At 32.4% G+C, this 19,228-nt stretch overlaps 1 protein-coding gene and 1 long non-coding RNA gene across 12 annotated transcripts in view; one reads left to right on the top strand and one right to left on the bottom strand.

Annotated features, from left to right (window-relative positions):
- PTPRK (protein tyrosine phosphatase receptor type K) overlaps positions 1-19,228 on the bottom strand; it is a 742,018-nt gene that overhangs the window by 11,280 nt on the left and 711,510 nt on the right. For 5 of the 11 annotated variants that reach the window (XM_074309869.1, XM_074309871.1, XM_074309872.1 and 2 more), the window contains 3 exons: positions 11,374-11,528; positions 6,731-6,866; positions 6,174-6,485 (listed from right to left, as the gene is read on the bottom strand). In XM_074309869.1, the coding sequence (XP_074165970.1) occupies positions 6,189-6,485; positions 6,731-6,866; positions 11,374-11,528 (588 nt within the window). In that variant the 3' untranslated portion in view covers positions 6,174-6,188. Of the gene's footprint in view, positions 1-1,679; positions 1,806-1,947; positions 2,080-5,035; positions 5,211-6,173; positions 6,486-6,730; positions 6,867-11,373; positions 11,529-19,228 lie in introns of those variants that run through there. The other 6 variants (XM_074309877.1, XM_074309878.1, XM_074309879.1 and 3 more) reach the window with 2 other exon arrangements.
- On the top strand, positions 1,766-18,887 carry LOC141565987 (uncharacterized). The gene is made up of 3 exons (XR_012489196.1): positions 1,766-1,840; positions 17,216-17,277; positions 18,813-18,887. It is a non-coding gene; the product is annotated as an uncharacterized LOC141565987 (long non-coding RNA).

Raw genomic sequence — 19,228 nt, 5'->3', positions numbered from 1 at the left:
TGTAGAAAAATGAATGGTGAATGGAAATGCTATTAATAGGCAGAATATAAAACCCATTTGATATCATATTATAACTTATGTTTACTATAGGAAAAAATCTCTCTGCTTCAGATATCAATTTACACATGTAAGCAGAGAAATATGTCTAAAAAATATTAAAAATTCCCAAAGCAAGGATCAAGTAACACCATGCAAGAGATTCAAGTGATTGGAGTATGACCTAATCTTTATAAAAACCTATTGCCTAAACACAAAAATCTAAAAATTTTCTTAAACTTAAAAACTGCCATGAAAAAAAAAAAGTAGATTTCAGTTGCAGTTCTGAAAAATTTTCATGGTACACACTTTCTGAACTCTATATTGATAGTTTCTCAATGAAAGTATTTACAAAACAATTGTCCTGACATGTACAAACAAAATCATCTTCCATTTAAATAAGAATTTAAAATGTGTACAAATATTATTATTTTTTTTTTATAAAAGAGAGTACTTTAAAGTTTTCCTTTATGAAAAACAATAGAATTGGATATTTGTGATTATGGCACAGAATCTTTTTATTAGTACTTAAAAAATATTTCTCCACTAAAATCTTATCTCACTGTCTCATCTGGGTACAGAGATGATGGTGGGACCCAGAAAGCCATGGTAATTGAGGAAAAGCTAAGGCAGGCTTACCATGATAGAAAGGCTTTGAGGTATGGATCTAATGATGGACTGTGGGTCTTCTCAGGATCAGACTTATTAAGCTTAGACAACTTTATTACCAAAAAGTTGGATAGAGGTAATGAATGTTTCTGGTCATGGCAACTCAGAAAGCATTTTAAGGTATGTGGGAGGGCTGCAATTTATGTGGGTAGAAGCAGTATCCACATTGATAAAGTCATGAATTCTTTGAAGTAAAAAAAAAAAAAAAAGAAAGTTAACTATATTTAAATATAGCAGCTGCCATTTGTGGAGAATTTTGAAATGATAAATAAACTAAGAGCATTCCCAAGTGCTTTTTACCAATGTAGTTGGGAGAAAAAAAATCATGTTTTTCTTTAATATCTAACTGGAGGTAATATTTTTAATGCTCCTTTTTATGTATTGTTTTTTTGTTGGCTACATTTAAAGATGTAAACATTTTCATTGTGTATATTTGGTGGGAGGGAGAACGTGATAACTTAATTTATTATTTGGGGAAAGCTTAGGAGGAGTTCCAATATAGGCTGCTATGGAAAGTGATTTGAATGCTATTGTTCCAAACAAATCTCAGACATTCTTACTGTGCCTGTAATTCCATAGATGAACATTTCTGCTATTTTATCAAAATAACTTTTTTGAAATTAATGACAATCTTAATGAAATATACCTTTCCAATGTGGTAAACATATGCTCGTGGATCAGGATAAGATTAGTAACCACTAATGGGTTGTGTATTTGAATTGAGATTTCCAGAAGTAATAAGCTTCTGCAAAAATCCACTAAGAGAGCTAGCTTCCAACTGTCACATTTCTGATTATAGGTGCATATTTTACTCTGGCACTAAAGCATGGAATGACTGTTAGCCTTAGCACTGAATAAGTGAAGTTTATTAATTTTTTTCCCATTGTGTCTGAATAGAATTATACTCCACCATTATTATCTCAACTCATGATATCCTGAAGCAGTCCAGTTAGAATGACAGAACAATTGCTTACCCTTGTGAGATTGCATATCCGAAAAATTCTGTTGATTACATCACAATCCATTGCACAGGACATGCATTCTACTTGAATAGGTCCATATCGCAACATGCCCTCTTCAGGCCAGTACTGTGGGCAGCCCTAGAAGATGAGTGTTGTGAAAGGAAATGAAAATGGTGATTAGACTTTTAAATTTTCTTGGTGCCAAGAGAACTGTAGCATTACAGTATGATTTTAGAAAATTAAGTGCATATAATACAACAATCACATTATGGGCATCAACCTGGCTCAAGTCGACTTCATTTAACATCACAATCGAGGTACAGCCATAATCATATACTAATCTCCAGAAATCTTTCACAGTGTTTGGCAGGGGGTACTGTGTGACGATGAAAGCAGCAGGCTGTCTGTAACTCTGTGAAGAAACAGGATGGACAGAGAACATTAGAACTGTAAAATCATGAGCCAAAGCAATACATTTCACCGCTAACATAAATCGGCCAAAATGGTCTGATATCCAAAGCTGCTGCTTAATTAATGGTGTTTTCGTTATGGCTTCTCTAATTCAGTGTAACCATAAGCTTTTGTTTCCAAACAGTATCAGAATTTTCTACCCATGCAGTGAGTAGAGTGAAATTCAACTTTATCCTTTATCTTTATGTTCAGCATATATACTACAATGAGTGGAACACAGGTGCTCAATAAATGCTTATGGAGTGAGAATGAATGCAGAGGGGGAAAAAAGAGCTAAAGAGTTTCTTTAAGACTCCTCTTATGGTCTTCTAGGACCTCTTTAAATGACAGAAAACCATTAAGCATTCTTTTCTCTTTTTTAGGCAATGGTAGAAACATTTATGATTGTATGTTCACTAAGATAGTTGCACCATCTCCTGGAATGCTGACCTAGGTTACTACTGTGTTGCTAACTCATTTGTAACACAATATCTTGAATATTTCAAAATGTTTTAAAAGCACTATAGGAATTAATCTTGTGTTTGCTAAACATGCTTGCACTATAGGAATGTCATTAATTCACTTCCTTTTGAGCTTGATGCATTCCTTAGGATTACTTCTGGATGGTCTTTTGACTATGTAAGAAAGAAAGAGAAAGAACTTGAGAGGAGCAATAAATAGATGTGGCTTAGAGTTGGCCCATGTTTCCAATACTTTTATCATTTTCTATTGTTATTGCCATTTCTCTTTTGATTTGGGAATATACAAAATATTAACAGTGACACTTTTTTTTAGGATATAAATAGAAACAAACTTGGTGTTCAATGACTGGGGAATAAACAAACTGGTATGTAACAAAATGAAATATTATTGTGCAGTAATAGACTGTGAGGATGAGGAAAAAAATACATGATAATTTATTGAACTGGTACTGAATAAAATAAAAAAATCCATATGAATAATCTATGTGATTCATACCATGCAAATGAAAATATCATTAAAAATAGTTGAGCTCTGAGTAATAGAAACCCCATAATAGTTCCCAAGGTCATATCATGAAATATATTTTCCTCTTCTTCATGGCCCAGAATAGATTATAACATATAATGTGTAATGTTATTATTCACTTGGTTACTTTTACTTAATGTTTTCTTTGCTATAAGGGAAGGTTCAATTCCAATGTTGGGAGTAAGATGTTGGCAAGTAGTTTATACAAAAATAAATGAGGTATAAATCAGTACCTCAAGAGAAATTAAATGTGTTTTTAAAATGCTAATGTATTATTGCTACATCACTGCAACCAAAAACCCAAACAAGATGAAATAGTTGAAAATTTATAAAATTACAAACTTAAAATGCTCTTTTCCTCCCTTTTCTTCTTTTTATTTATGTGAAAAATAGAATGGAGGACTGAAAAAAGCCATTTAAATACTACAGTGTTGTCACTACAGAAAGAAAGAGAGAAATAAAAAAAGAAAGAGAGAAAGGAAGGAAGGAAGGAAGGAAGGAAGGAAGGAAGGAAGGAAGGAAGGAAGGAAGGAAGGAAGGAAGGAAGAAATAAAGAAAGGAAAAGAAGGAAGAAATAAAGAAAGAGAGGTAGATAGGTAGATTTAATTATCACTTCAATAATTCCCTATTGCTTTGTGAGTAAATCTTAATTTCTTGGTCTGAAAAACAAAATGCAACATGACAGATACTTTTCAGATTTCTGAAATAATTCTCTGTTCTAGGGTAACCATGTTATACTTGGACTCTAGTTAAATTTCTAGAATTTGGAGAGTTCCAAGTACTTATTTATTTATTTTTGGTTGTAGTGATGTATCAATAATACATTAACATTTTAATGTCAATTACTAACATTTTAATAACACATTTAATGTGTTCACCTGAGGGGATAAAGGAAAAGAGCTGGGAGGGTATAAATCCAAGGCTTAAAATATATTATGAAGAATGAAGAAATATATGAAGGAAATACTAGGCAAACAATTCTATGTGGGTGAGAATTTTCACTAATACTTTTCTTTCTTTCTTTCTTTCTTTCTTTCTTTCTTTCTTTCTTTCTTTCTTTCTTTCTTTCTTTCTTTCTTTCTTTCTCTCTCTCTCTCTTTCTCTCTCTCTCTCTCTCTCTCTCTCTCTCTCTCTCTCTCTCTCTCTCTCTCTCTCTCTCTCTCTCTCTCTCTCTCTCCCTCCCTCCCTCCCTCCCTCCCTCCCTCCCTCCCTCCCTCCCTCCCTCCCTCCCTTCCTCCCTCCCTCCCTTCCTATCTATCCATACACACACATACCACCCCCCCCACGCACACCCATACACTTCCCTCATTTCTTCCTGATCTAGTTTTGCTAATTAATTTGATTTTTAGACTGTATACTTAATCTGTAGTTGTTATGTAAGCACTTATCAAATAATTAGAGTCTAGGTATATGTAGAATTTTAAGTTCCTAATGGTTCAAATCTCTCTGCTATAGTAAACATCTGATCAATTAATAAATGATTTGAGATTATATAATCTTCCCTAATGTGAAGACCCAAAAAATACTTGTTAAATAAATTTTTAGGTCATAAAATATTAGAGATAGAAGATTCTTACTTAACATTAAATTTTTGATGATTTTAGTCAGTTATTTAGTGTATTCAAAAGAGATCTATGTAATGTTTTTTTTTTTTTTCTGGAAAAAAAAAAGAGATGAAAATCATTTCCAAGAAGATACTTAAAGCAGAGAATAGGAGAATTTCCTATTAAGTTATGAATATATTAGTTCCCCAAATACCTTTAAGTGAAAAGTTCCAAAATAATCTTAAGAAAAAGAAATAGTACTTCAAAAATGTTAGGATTAATTTGCTGAAGAAGAAAATGAATGTGTTCTTTCTCATTATGCAGGTTTTTAAGGAGCTCTACATGAACAAAGAAGTAGTTTCTTACATCCATAAGAGCAGCATTGATGTAGTTACTACTCTCCCCATCGATAGTAATTAAGAAAGGCAGACATCTGTCAGGTGGCAGCATATCCATGAAACGATTCTTGTCATGGTTCCTTGGCAGGCAGGCTATGCTGCAATCTTCTGCTTGTAGTCGAGGAGTTACAGAATTTTAAGGTCTAAAGAGAAAGGGTGAGCCAAAGTTACAACATAGTGACCTCCATGCAATGTGGTGCAGACTGCATATTTTAGGTAAAGAATGAAATTAAGATTTGTGTACAATTATGTCATCTACCAGAGTGGCAAGTTGATAGACATTCTAGGTAAGACTAATAAAGACTGAGAATGTGGAAAAATACAGCACATGATGTTAAATATCTGAATGTCCTTGCTATACCCTCACTGAAAAAAAGCAACATGGTAATGTTTAAAAAAAAAAAAAAAAAAAAACTTTTCTGCAAAAGAAAAGTCAAACCAACTAATTCAAGGTGATTAGAATACATTTAAATCAGCAGCTAAAGTATAAACAAAATGAGGAGTGCCATATTTTTAGGAGGCAGCATGCTCTAATTCAGGAGTTCTTAAACTTTTTGTGTTTTTTACAGACTTCTTTAGGAGGATGACAGCCTATGGATCCCTTTTTCAGAATCATGTTTTTGAATGTATAAAATATACAAGATTACAAAGGAACATAAATGTATTCAAATAATTTTTTCCACCACCCAAATTTACAGATCTTCTAAAATCTATCATTGGAATAGGGTCTATGAAACCAATGTTTTAAAAAAAAAAACAAACAAACAAACAAAAAAAACCCTAAATTTGTGGAAAAAAACACTGGATAGGGAGTGAGAATGCCAGGCCTCTGGAATCAGTTCTTCAATTTAGTAAAACCACATATGTTTAGGCATGCTATGATATTAATGAAGAAAAGGATATAACCCATTTTTTGCTATAATTAATGAGCTTGGATTCTACAATATGATGAAGGGCATATAAGGTCAACTTTGTAAAACTACAGGAGAAAGAAGAGGTTGTAAATACACATAAATCGCCAATGTGGTTGATTTTTTTTAATGTTCCTTATTTTACCCACAAATCCTTTGCATTTGAACTTACATGTCCTTCAAAATACAAGAGAGCAGAGCTCATTCATATTAAAATAACTTCATAACATAGATAATGAAAAGAATAAAGTTAAAGGTTGTGAATTTTATATAAAAGATCTCATTCAAAAAATTAAGAGTTTCCAGAACCAATGTTCTCAGTTGCTTACATGAAGAACCCTTAGTAATTGCAAATACCTGAAATTCATCTTTGAGATGTGATGAGTTAGTCTGGGAATCTATTCTAATCATATCAAAATATGCAGCTTTGAATTCACAGACAGGTATGGCAGTTTCTCCACATAAGCAGGCTTCCAGAATGGCATCATGAATAAAAATGTACTGCTCCTATCAAAGAAAGAAAAAAGAGGAAAATATTATGGAATTTTAATAAAACTTTCCTTTATCCAAGGGTAAAGAATATAATGAGCTTTCTTTATGTAACCTTTCTGAAGGACACTAATATTTTTCTATTAACATGGAAGATTGTGATTCCAGGAAAAAAAAAAAAACAAAAACAAAAAACAAAAAACTACCATCTTGATTGATGGATATTAGAAAGCAATATATCCACTAGAGATTCACCAATTTACCTCTGTTTGAACCATGTTGATACGACGTGAACGGAGAGCTTTTACACAGTTGTAAATGTCTACCACACCTTCTCTTTCAGCCATGTCCAGCATGATGTCAATTACTATATAACAACCGGTTCGTCCAGCACCAGCACTAAAAAAAGATCATGCAGTAAGTTTAGTTATCTCTGGTGACATTCAAGGCCTCTTTCATATCCACACTGGCAGGATCATTATAGTTTACCAAAATCCCATTTCTTTTTGAAATTAATCCATTTCTGTATATCATGGGAAAGTACAAATTTAATTGAAAGCACAGAATATCACAACAACTCAACCATACATATATACATACATAAAAATACCATCTGTTCTGGTTTAATAAGTGAAATTGCTATCTATGGAAAATCTCTACAAAATCCATTACAGCATTATTTCATGTATTTAGACAAACCATAGATGAAGCCAAATTATGTAAATTACAACTACATGAAGAAAGAGTGTGAATTAATAGTGATCCTTGGACCTGACTTTTAATCTTGTCCTGACACTAGCATTATCAAATGATGCCAATGTTTATATACTTGATTCCTCCTCTCTTCTCCTGCCAAAAAACAAACAAGAAATCATACAAACTATGGACACAGTGAGCTACAAAAAAAGGGAGGGAAAACTATTATCATGGGGAGAATTCTTTGTCTGATGCCAACACAATGGGATGATTTATTGAATTCAGTGATACAAACCAATCAATTCAGCTGAATGAATTAAAGACCAAATAGATTTAGTTGGATTAATTCAGATAAACACTCAGGTTCATGACTTCATCTTTCATATTCTAATGAGTTCCTGAGTCATAACTTTGGAAATAACTATGTTACAAATGAGTAACATTATGTAGAGCTTACAAATTAAATCAAACTTCTGGAATTTGAGGTAAAAAAAAAAGTAAATAACTTAGTCATCACTATGTTATATAGTGTGTGTATATATATATATATATATATATATATATATATATATATATACATATATATGTATGTATATATATATATATACATATATATGTATGTATGTATGTATATATATATAAAAATATATATATAATTCCTCATTCTGTGCAAAGTAAGGAATAGACTAGGAAAGGGTTTAAAGACTGCGATTGGCTGTAAGCAGAATTAAGTATTTTTGTCAAATTCTACATAAGAAAACATTACAATCTATATCATAAGCAGCTCTTATTTCATTTCAAAGGAACTCAATGTGCATTTTAAGAAAAGAAAAAGAACACAATATTTTAAAAATAAAACAAATCTTCAAAAGTAAGGAAAATTTCAATTTAAATAATGACAGCTATTGACAAATTGTGCATATTGTGATTTCCTTCTATTATGTGCTGAAAATTATAATAAACAAAAGGACCAAGTTCTTAGAGCTTAAAAATGTGAGTGCCTGGAAACCTAAACTGATGGAATTAGAATGTTCTTTGGAAGAGCTGAAGGTAGAAAAAGCATGAAAAGTGCCACAGAGAAGGAAAAAAATGTCATTGTTAGATGGTAACTCCATTTTCCAAAAGGCATGACTAAATGTGTATTGATAAATACTGCCCCTCACTCCCCAAGGGAGTGAGTAATGCATTTTCAGTTTTGTAACAGAAGCTGTTGGAGAAAAAGATAAGTCCCTTTACTTAAATTCACTTTGTCAGTTTGTTTTCTTATAATTCACCTTTTTCTAAAGTTAGACTTGAAAGCAGAACATGATACCTTGGAAAACAAGTTAAATGAGAATCTCAGAGCATTCTTTTGATCATGGAAATCCTAAGATGTGAAACTTTTGTGATAAATCAACATATCCTTCCACTGAAGGACTGTTTTATCTTAGGCTCTAAACTCTTATCTTCATCTCTTTTAACATCATTCCACTGATGCTTGGATTGAAAGAGCATTGTTTCTTCAAAAATTCAAGCAACAGGCTCTTCTTGCTATTGTGAGGTATCTTGTCTTTTTTCCCCCAAAGAGCCTATTTTTTAAAAAACATTTTTATTTAAAGTTTTGAGTTCTAAATTTCATTCTGCTCTCCCTCACTAAGATGGTAAACAATCAGAAATTACACATGTGTAATTACGTAAAACATTTCCATTTTAGTCATTTTGTAAAAAGAAGATTTAAGTAAAAGAAAAAATGAAAGAAAAAGTGAAAAAGAGCATGCTTCAGTTGGTATGTATGTATATAGTATACTTCCTCATAAGTCCTTTGGAACTGTTGTTGAGAATAGCTAAATTATTCATAGCTCTTCACCAAACAATACTGCTGTTTCTGGGTAGAAAGTGCTTCTGGTGCATCCAGTTCATGTAAGTCTTTCCAGGTTTTTTTTTGTTTTGTTTTGTTTTTTTTAAAATCATCTTGCCTGTCATTTCTCTTAGCTCAATAATATTCCATTACAATAACATACCTCAGATTATTTAGTCATTCCCCAATGGGATGGGCATCCATTTAATTACCAGTTCTTACTTACCACAAAAAGAGCTACATTGATATTAGAGTACAAATTGATTCTTTTCCCTATTGGAGGGCATATAGACCTAGTAGCTGTATCAGAGGGTATGTAGAATTTTCTGGCCCTATGGGCATAGTTCCAAATTGCTCTCCAGAATGATTAGATCTGTTCAATGCTCCACCAATAGTGTATTAGTAGCTCAGTTTTCCCACAAACCCTCTAAGAGCCCACATTTTCCTTTTTTGTTATATTTGTCAATCTGTTGCTACCTCAGATTTTTAAAAATGTTCAATTTTCTAATCAACAACAATTTAGAGTTTTTTTTCTCTACAGATAGCTTTGATATCTTTGTCTGAAAACTGCCTCTACATATTCTTTGAACAGTTATCAATTGAAGAATGATATTCCCCATTTGATTTAATTCTCTATATTTGAGAAATGAGACCTTAATCTAAGATACCTGTAAAGTTTTTCCACTTTCTGTTTTCCTTATAATTTTGGTTTGGTTTTATAAATTTAAAATTATTTATGTTACATTTTGTAATGCTTTCTATCTTTGATGTTGTTTTACCCTTATTCATAAATCTAACAAAGAAACTATTTCATGTTCTCTTAATGTACTTATGGTATCACACTTTAGACATAAATCATGTAACCATTTTGAACTTGTTTTGGTATACAGTGTGAAATATTGATCTTATACTTGTTTCTGCCATGCTACTTTTCAGTTTTTCCAGTAATTTTTGTTGCAAAAGTTTTGGATCTTTGTGTGTATCATATAATAGATTACTAGAATAATTTATTGTAATGTAATTTATATCTAATCTATTCCACTGATCCACCATTATATTTCTTAGCTACATCAGACTGTTTTGAAAATTACCACTTTATAATACAGTTTGAGATCTAGTATATCTAGACCATCTTTTTGCATTTTTTCTTTGATTTGCTTGATAACTTTAAGCTTTTGTCCTTCCAAATGAATTTTTATTATTTTTACCTTCTATAAAATAATTTTTGATAGTTTGATATAGCAAATTAATTTAATGTACATAGAATTGTCATTTTTATTCTACTGACTCAGCCTACCATGGGCGATCAATATTTATAGATTTTCACCTCTTTTCTTTTAGCTTGTCTAATTTATTGGCATATTGTTAGGAAAATACTTCCTAACAATTGTCTTAATTCATAATTCAGCTCTCTTAACAACTTAATAATAATTCTCTTTCTTTTTATTACCTGCCATCCTTAGGCTTTCCTTATCATCCATAATCTTTTCCCAGGGTTTGAGACAAGATATGAAATTGTAGCTTCCATCAGATTTCTTTAGGAGTTATTTGATTAATTTTTTAAAGTAGTACTGTTATATGATCTCTCTTCATTATCATTGTTTTATTTCCAGTTTTTACTTTTATTCACTTTTTCTGAGTCTCACTTGAATTCTTTCTAGTTTGCATATATAAGAAGGAAAACAGATAACCACCAAAAAGTTCCCCAGAGTACTTTATGGCATGTGGGAAAAGATCCGCAGAACTTGGGTTTATTTTCTGGCAACATCTCAAAATAAGGCCATGTGATATGTGCTCATGGCTCTTGATGCTTGTTTTAAGCTAAATTTCTAATCAGAAGAAAGTCTGAACATAATGTGCACATTACCCTGGTATATATTGATTGGAATTCATTGATGTTGTTTTCTGGTCCTCTGATGCATTTTTTAAAATAGTTGCTCTGTTGTGCAAATTCCTGCAATCTGTGCCTATTTAGTAACCTTGTGTGTCTCATATTGAGTTTTAAAAGCCTAGCTTCTACTGGGGATTTACTAGATTTTGGAGGAAAAAAACCCTATTACAACAAACCATTTCATCTAGTATGGGATTTGCAAAACTCACAGGAAAATAACACAGATGTTGCTACTGAAAAGCAGTTCCTATTGGCTTCTCTATGAAAAACATGCTCACACCCTGGGATGAATAAATTCACATATTTATCCTCTATCTTATATCTCATGTATAGCTAAGTTTCAAGTCATTACTTTTTAATCTTATCTATGACACCTTTTAAAGAAAATTCAAAAATTTTCTTGCATACTATGAGTTAAATCTTATGAACAATATATAAATATCACTCATTAAGCTGGTAGTGCATCTGTTACCTATACATACCTGCAGTGGACCACAATGGGCCCTGCACTGGGTGGATTAGATACCTTGACCCGGCGTATAAATGATAGCAGACCTGTGGCATGGTATGGCACACCATGATCTGGCCAGCCAGTAAAATGAAACTGTTTAACTTCACGAATTTCATTGTATCCTCTCTGTAAAAAAGATAAAAAGAAAGACTTCAAACATAAAACTATACCAATCTCAAACACAATCTAACATACTAGAATTAATTAAAAGTAACCAAAAATAAATACCATTTTACTAACAAGATTGTACTTAAATTTTGTACTTAAAAAAAGATAATGGCCATGAGGATGTGTCATAGCCTTAAAAGCTTATTCTACCCCCTCTGTGGCCAAAAGATCAGTGGAAGCAGAGATTTCAAAGAGAATAAGATTTAAAAGTTTGTTCTTAATATGGAACTAGCCAAATATTGCTAGATAAGTCATTTAACCTCTCCAAGTCTCAGCTAACTCACCTGAAAAATGGGGATAACAGCTTTGAAATATCTCTTTGTGAATTCTAAAAAGTGCTACATAAATGAGAGTGAGGATTATCATTGGCAGTATTCTTCTCTAACTTAGGTAGTTTGCAGATTGATTTGTGTTAAATATATGCATGCATCCTATTTGTTCCTTAATTTAAATAGCCTTATAAAAATCATTATGGAAAAAACAAATGAGAAAACCTAATACTTCCCTGACCTACCTATTTAGTATTTTGAAGATGAGTTTACAAAGATGATAACTGATGACTTAGAAAATTTTGTTACTTACCAGCTAGATGGTATAGTGGATAGAGTCCAAGTGACTCTATCCAAGGCAGAGATCCTGCAGTCAGGAGGACTTTAGTTCAAATTTGGCCTTATATACTTGACATTTACTATCCATGTGATCTTGAGCAAGTCACTTAACTGTGATTGCTTTGTCTCCCCCCCCCCCATAAAAAATCTGTTAGGCCTACCTACTTAAAATAGCTTTGAGAGACAGTATGAGGCTCGAAACTGATTCGATATGTAAAGAAAAATGAGAAATTGAGAGTTGCAATTGAAGTTGCAAACCTGAGTGGCTGAAAGTAAGGTAGTATCATAGGGAATTAGGACGAGTATTGATAAAATAATAATGAATTCTGTTTTGAACATTGTTGAGTTGTATCTATGAGATATGGGTGGAATTGTTGAATAGGTGAAATAGATGAGATAAAACTTGAACTCAAGAGAAAGACTGTACCTCCATATAGTTATCTGAGAAGAACAGACTCTCATAAAAAGCCTTGTGCTTAAGACAGAATCTTATCCTTTAGCAAATAAAAGGCATTGCTTTAACCAGTCAACAAGTATTTATTAAACGCTTTATCATATGCCAAACTTCATAGATACAGTTTACCCACAGTTAAGGGCTTGGATATAGGTGATCAATTCAAAAGTATTTCTAAGTGTCTACTAGGCACTAGGGATACAAAGGCAATAAATGAAACAATCGATATTCATAAAGAACTTATATTTTAACTGAGATGTTTAAAAAAATAAATCAAAAGTAAGAATAGGTCAAAAAAGATGTCAAGAGTACCAAGGGAGCAAAGTGTCAAGAAGATATAGTAAGGAAAGAAAATTCAGGATGAGTACTATGAAAAGGTGCTAATATCACTAGTAACTTTGGAGAGAATATTTTAATTAAGTGATGATATTAAAATTTAGATTGTAACAACCTGTGATGATACTTTATAACTAGATTACAACCCACCAAACCTAACTTGTTACATATTTTTCCACTTTCCACACTCTATGATTCAGTCAAACTGATCTTCTTGTTCCTTACAAATGAAATTTGATTTCCTATTCAGATTTTTAGGTTGATTTTTTTAAAGGCAGTCTGGGATCTTGAGCCAAGGAATATACTAGGTCTTGATGTGATTATCAAAATACCAACTCCAATACTCTCCATCTTTCATCATCTATAGCAGGAATGGAGAATGCCTATCCTGCAAGCCACATAAGGCTCTGGAAATCATTTGTTAAGGATACCATAGAAGATGATGAGCTGAAAGCTAGGCATAACAATCTCCTATTATTTGATTTCCATAAGTAGATAATTTTGTATGGCCCATGAATGATGTTATAAATATTCAAATAATTCTAAGCAGAAAAAAGGCTCCTAACTCCTAATCTATAGGGTATCCCTTTTCCATTTGAACTCTGAAGAATATATCCTCCAAAAATTAGGATATATATGTGGTAAGCAAATGTTTCCTTTTTAATGTCATACCAGATATTAGTAATCAAATTACTATTGAACAAAATTATATCTGGAGATAAATCTTTCAAGAAATCTTGTATAGTTTTACACCTTATTGGTAGATGACCTTTGTGGCTAAGCTTTTGCTTTATTTTTCATACTCTAACATTTTTCACACTACTCAATCAATGAGTAAACATTTATTAAGTACCTTCTATCTATTAGGCACTGTGCTAAGCACTGAGGATACAAAGAGGTAAAAGTTAAGTTCTGTACTCATGAAGATGAAAATCTATTGGGAAATAGCATGCAAACAACTACATACACAACAAAATGCATACATATAAATATATATATATATATATATATATATATATATATATATATATATATATATATATATATATATATATATATATATATATAGAGAGAGAGAGAGAGAGAGAGAGAGAGAGAGAGAGAGAGAGAGAGAGAGAGAGATACACACATATATAAAGCATAATACATATTTATGATGTATAGGAAATAATTGATGGAAGGCACTAGAACTTTAGGAGGGTTTGGAGATTTTCTGTAAAAGATAGAATTGTATTTATAACTTAAAGGCAACCAGAGAGGTCAGTAGTTGAGTGTGTTCTATGTATGGGGAAGAATCAGAGATTGCTCAGAGCTAAGCAGTCAGTTGGGTACCTGAATATATAGTCTGCTACAAAAACCTTCCTTTCACTGTCTTATATTTCAAGTAGGGATACCCATAATACATGCATGGATAAGTCACAAGAAGATTTTAAAGAGATGAAAAAGTTGGTATTTAAACTGTTGATTATAGGTAACCTCTTGATGACTTTTTAAACAAAATAATATTGCTAATCTTCCCCTAAATGTTATATATTTTCAGTTCTTAAAAACTGAGTTGCCTCCAGCGTGAATTTTTAGTCTATATACATGTTTTGACTTAGATGGCTTCAACTTTAGTGACATTTCCTTTTCCTCTAAAGTGTATCTGAGCTGCTAAGCTCTATTATCACTGATGAAAATTATTTGTTATAGACATATAAATATATCTGTTCTAATATTTTTATTTTTCTCCTTCCAGTTTCATTTGTTAATGCTCTTTGGATGATCTGGCTTGGCTGGACAAGCTTTCTGAAGGTTTTGCAGCAATTCCCTATTTTGTGAGCTTCTAACCTTCTACCATCCTTTTGCATTATGTTGTGCAGAAGAGCTTATGTTCTAAAACTTCTTTACATGAGGCTAATTTAATGCAATCTTTTCTGTACACATGGCTCCCTATTTTCTCTTCTCATTTGCTAAAGCAGCCTGTTGAGACGGTGGCGGCAAAATAGCTGCACAGCTTGCAGAACACAGATGAACCACAGAATCTATTTTTAAAAATTAACATTTGTGTCAAAAATATTATATTCCACTAAACTCCAACCCTACTGTGAACTATTTATAAGAACTCAATTACAACTGCTTGTTCGGAGAACAGCTGAGAATATATTTGCAAATTAATATTTAGTATTGTACATTAACAGTCTGATTAGGCACATATAACACTAATATGCAACATGGGTAACACTACTGAGCCACAACTCTTAGAGAGTAGTCTTTAAAAATAATATTTATTTTTTCATATTTCATAAATATCCCTATGATATTGCCTTTTCTACCTAAATTCCAGAAATCTAAATAATAAACTATTGAACATCATTATATGTACACAGCTGTTATATGAAAAATCTGAATCTCCCTTGTTACAATGGAACACCAGTAAACAGTGACAGCAACCCAAATATAATGACTCTCATAAAGGCCTTGTCTTTATGACGGATTCTTATGCTTTAATAAGTAAAAGGCATTGCTTTAACCAGTCAACAAGTATTTATTAAACACTTTATCATGTGCCAAACACTGTGCTAATAAGCACCAAGAACCTTCATAATATTAAATATAGGATACTAAGCAACAGAGCCAAAACATAACGGCCAAAGGAATACTGGTTGTTTGGAAATTCATACTAAGTCATATGGTGTCAGATTCACTGAAAAAAAAAAGAAGTGAGCTTCAACTCTTAAGTTTTTTGCTTATAAGGCACACTAAGGTTTTCTAATGTATGTTAGGATACAAATTTGGCACTCATCAACAAATTCAATTTCAAATATGGTTCATCTAATATATTGTTCTGATTTCTCAAGCACACCTAGTTGGTATATCAGATAAGGCAAGCACTTTGGCAAAAAAAGGAACAGCTGCGAACAATGACTCTATGGAGGACACTGGACTTCTTATCCAAATGAAGCTGCTTTCAGGGAGAGGTAGATACTCCCATTTTCAGCCTTGAGATGACTCTTTATTCACTATTTAAAGCTAGGAGAAGGAGATAAGGAAGGCCCTTTACCATAGCATGACCATAGAAGTCAGCTATTACTAGGTATTTGCCTTCCACCTTTGTTCCATTAGTAGGGGTAGAAGTAAGGAACTTGTGATTTGAGTGTGTGGTCAGGTTGCTGAGCTGCCTGAGGCAGAGGTTCTAATATTATTCTAGAAGACTTTTTTTGTGATTAAATCATGCTTTGCAGTCAACTCCACCAGTAGGTGAGGTATGTATGAAGAGGCTTAGAAGCCTAATTATCAGGAAGCAAAGTAAAGGATCTGATATTCAGAAACTATTATTCCAGTTATCACTACCGTTCCTGATTGAGGCCTTAAAAGTTTTCAATGAACACAAGATCCCATCTGGCATCTAAATAACAATAAACTTTGTCATACAGAGTAATAGAAATATACATATCTTCAGCAAGTCATTTTTTTCTATACTCCCAAACCAAGATGATTTTTCCCTCTTCCATTTTCGAATTTTAGACCTGTATCACCTGGGAAAGTCTCCACTTATATGGATTCAAATATTTTCTCATTTCAAGATAAGCAAATTATAGGAATTACAAAGTGATGGGGATATGACCAAATTTTTAATTTAAATCTAAAAGGTTGAAGGAAATCTGTTGAGTACAGCTGAAGTTGGAATGATGACTGATTAGATGGGGATGTAGAGATTAAGATTATTGAAGAAGCAAATGAATAATTTAACCTTCAAGGCTCCTTGTCTATTCAGATCTATTTACTACTTGGTATATGACATAGCAATTGGCATACAACAGGGTCGAAGATGTCGTGGGACTGTTTATTGCTAAATGTATATTTTCAATTTTTCTCCCCAGGGAAGGAAAGGTGAAAGAACAGATAAAACAAATGCTTGCTAATAGGGGAAAAAAAAAACTTAATAAAAAGTTGGAAAAAACATTGATAAAATTATTTTAAAAATACATGCATGGCCTAAGTATCTTCCTTTATTCTACTAGAAAAGCACAAAGCTGTCTGTTTTTCTCTCTCATGTAGTCCAGTTACAATATATATCCTGACCATAATAATGACCCTGGATTCTGGATCTTCATGTTAAAGTATTTTCCTCTTTTACTGAGCACATATGCCTTTTAGGAAGAAGGCAAAAGTTCATTTTTTTCTACATATATTACTGAAACTTATGATTTATCGGTCTTGGATAGTTTCTCTGCCAGTATACCTTTAATCATTTTCTTTTGCAGGTCTCAAGGGCATACTCTTATCCACAGGCTGTAAGGGAGATGAAACTGAAGCCACTGTACAGGTAAAATTGTGTGTGTTTCTCATTTTAGAGGCGCACACCCCAGTACTTTTTTTAGTCTTCATCTTCTTTAGCATTAGGAGCAATACAATCTTTCTATCAGAATTTTTGCTCTGCATCTATTCCAAATTCACCTACATTTAGAGTGAAAATACAGCATATACTTGGTATTTCTATTAAAAATAATTTTTCCTTTTTGATATAAAGGGGTGATACAAAGCACTGAAATTAGTTCAGAAAGAAGGTACAGTTCAATTATTTCATACTCTTATTACTGTAGTTTTATAATCTCCCTCATTCTGTTATTTCTTCCCTGGAAACTATTAAAAAATCTTCCTTTTGATAAAAAAAATATATTTTAATGAAAAATTATAATCTGGAGAAGCAGCAGGGTATAAGGATTAGAGTTATGGCCTTGGAGTCAGAACAACCTCAATACTCCTGCTCTAACCCATACTGGTAATGTGATACTGAGCAAATCTTTTAACCTTTTCATTGCTCTAAGCAACTCTCAGACTAAAAGTTGGAGAACAGTTACAGAGCTACACTGTTTTTTCCTACAGCAATGAAAATACATTTCTTATTTAAAAAAAATTTTAACTCTTCTTTCTATTGCAATAATATTTCCAAAGCACATGTTACGAGGTAGGCAACAATGATATTGTGCTGACCCTTTAAAGATGAGTGAAGTGAGCTTCAAAAGGGAAAGGGACTTTTAGCTAGTAAATATCAATGCTCTGATATAAACTCAAACCCCCTGATTTGAATTCTAGTGCTAGTTCCACCTTACAACATTGTCTCTCAAATCGGACTCTCCAATCCGACATAATTAAAAATAAAGCCAAAGAAAGTTATTTGCCTGGTGAATAATTCATAATACTACCACTTGTTTAAAGATAAAAAAAAAGAGTGGATAGAATATTCATATATTTACATAAGGAGTAATGTGTACATAAGAATGGACACATAATCTGGTCTTTATATGCACTCTCTTGCTCTTTCATCTTTGCCTATGCTCAGCAAAGAATATACTCCCTTTCTAACTTCACCACTTCCTTAGGACTCACTTCAATTTTTACCTACTCAATCAAGTATCATCTAATCCATCATTTATTATTTGTTTGAACCCAAAAAACTTTACTTTCCTGAGCCTCTATTTTCTGATCTATACTATGAGAACGCTGAAGTAGACAGCCTCTTAAGTATTTTCCAGTTCTTGATCTATGTAATCCTATAAACTCTTCATTAAAACAGAACAGAAGCTCTATGAGGATATGAGCTTTTCGTAATTATCTTTGTATTTTCCTCAAGGCTTAGTACAGTGTTTTGCATGGAGTAGGCATTTATAATATGGATATTTGCTGAACATAATTGCCAGAAACCAAAGTAGTTATGGAAGAAATCAGAGGAAGCAATATCAATAGAAATGGATTTTTTTTTCTTTACCTTGCCCAGTATCTTAGACATAAGAAGTGCTTTAAAATGTTTTCTAAATTAATTGCAATTGTTCCATCTTTCTGTCCTTGCTGGGAGTTCAGCAATTCAGTGGAAGAAGCACAGAAGTTTGAATCAGAAGACCTGAATTTTATTTCTCATTTTAGCATTTGCTAATGGTAAGACCTTTTCCTTTAAAAAGCTCACATTTTATTTAGCAAGAAAATAAAGACATATATAGATTAAAAGATAAGTAACAACAAAAAAGTGAAATAATAATAAAGTACCACAACATAAGAGATGTCATAAGGCAGTACACAACCTTCTGCCAAGTAAAAGTAGAGATAATGATTCTTGTGAATTCTCAGAAGAGAGAAATCACATTGTGACATGGTTACATGGGAAAGTTTCCTGGAAGAAGGATTTTATTCAATTCCAGGGTTTGGGTAGGAGTTAGATAAAACAAAGAGAAGGGAAGAAGATATTTCAGTTAGGGAAAGGGACCTGGAGCTAAGAAAGT

This window comes from Sminthopsis crassicaudata, chromosome 4, assembly GCF_048593235.1.
Source record: "Sminthopsis crassicaudata isolate SCR6 chromosome 4, ASM4859323v1, whole genome shotgun sequence".
Lineage (NCBI taxonomy): Eukaryota > Metazoa > Chordata > Mammalia > Dasyuromorphia > Dasyuridae > Sminthopsis > Sminthopsis crassicaudata.
The sequence above is the reverse complement of the archived record's forward strand: the minus strand, read 5'-3'. Positions and strand labels throughout refer to the sequence as shown.